Source organism: Orbicella franksi, chromosome 7 (assembly GCF_964199315.1).
Source record: "Orbicella franksi chromosome 7, jaOrbFran1.1, whole genome shotgun sequence".
NCBI lineage: Eukaryota > Metazoa > Cnidaria > Anthozoa > Scleractinia > Merulinidae > Orbicella > Orbicella franksi.
The window spans coordinates 16,903,825-16,905,182 of record NC_138151.1 but is presented as its reverse complement, the minus strand read 5'-3'; the positions used below and the strand labels follow the sequence as shown (position 1 = coordinate 16,905,182).

General features: G+C 41.2%; 1 protein-coding gene across 1 annotated transcript in view; it reads left to right on the top strand.

Annotated features, from left to right (window-relative positions):
* Window positions 1–287: 287 nt before the first annotated feature.
* The window catches only part of LOC145493610 (uncharacterized), a 4,088-nt gene continuing 3,017 nt past the window's right edge, over window positions 288–1,358 (top strand). The window contains exon 1 of the mRNA XM_081473098.1: window positions 288–1,358. This exon is cut by the window's right edge and continues 1,359 nt beyond it. Coding sequence (XP_081329224.1) covers window positions 641–1,358 — 718 coding nt within the window. The 5' untranslated portion in view covers window positions 288–640.

Sequence of the window (1,358 nt, the reverse complement as noted above, 5' to 3'; positions counted from 1 at the left end):
AGCCTTCCTCTTAAATCAATTTTTAATGTGATAAATTTTATATGTAAATAGTTTTTCAATAATTGTTTATCGATAATCTTTGAGTATTTTTTTAATTACCTTTATCATTATTATTGTCTCTGAAAAGCCCCCATGGGGAGTTGACAATAAAATTTGGATTGTATTGCAAAATAATTAATAATAAAATAATTACTAATAAAAGTAATATTCACTCAGGATGATAATATTCAGTCACTCATTCTGACAAAGAAAACTTTCATCTATTAAACATGTAGAACCTACTGCTCCAATGAAACCCTGTTCCTTCTAAATGCCCATAGAAGACAATTAGGATCAATTTTAGGGTTAGGGAGAGTTTTTAGCATGACTGAATTGAATGAATTGATGAAGGCGAATGAATATTAATCGTAATAAAGCTTGCAATATACAACAGGATGGAGTCCAGACTCCCTTCCCCCCCTCCTACCTCTGTCAGGGGACACGTGGCCTCTTACCTAGCCTCCACCCCCGTTAGGAGATCCATGGCCTCTTAAGTAGCCCCCCACCTCCGTCAGGAGACCCATGGCCTCTTAAGTAGCCCCACACCCCTTCATTAGACCCATGGCCTCTTAAGTAGCCCCCCACCTCCCTCAGGAGACCCATGGCCTCTTATATAGCCCTCCCCCCAAAAAGTGGGTCCCTAGCATGTAACATAGTTTTGACCACTTCCCTTACACATAACGCCTTCAACTCAACTGTCACACGCAAGCGTTCTCGCCGCAAATCCAAACCTGTCAACATCCAGCTAGATCATTCTTCTGTCATTAATCTTTCCAGTTGCTCTTTATCTACCGACGAGATATCTGTCCTTTCACGTGGACTCACATTCTGCCCTACACCACGACATATCAACTGGTCAGAAGTTTCAGCCGACATTTACGACTTTTCACGACGCATGCGACTAGCCGAGTATTTTTTTGACGAAAACAGCAATACCCCTACAGCTAACGAACACGACACTCCTTTCCATAACAAAAGTACTTGGAACCCCCCCAACGACAGAGAACGCGTCCTAAACACCTTTTTAGACGCTGTTAAACTTGACATAACCACAGGTAAACCCAACACTATTCACGATAACCTTACTGCTACAGAACGACAAGCCATACGCCAACTTAAACAACGACAAGATATAATCATAAAACCCGCTGACAAAGGTTCTGGTACTGTTGTTATGGACAAAACTGGGTACATCGACGAATGCAACAGACAACTTACTGACACCAAATTCTACCAACGCTTAAACGAAGACATAACTGACGACGTACAAAAACGTGTCACCTTTTACGTTAACAGAATGCATAAGGACAAACTCATAA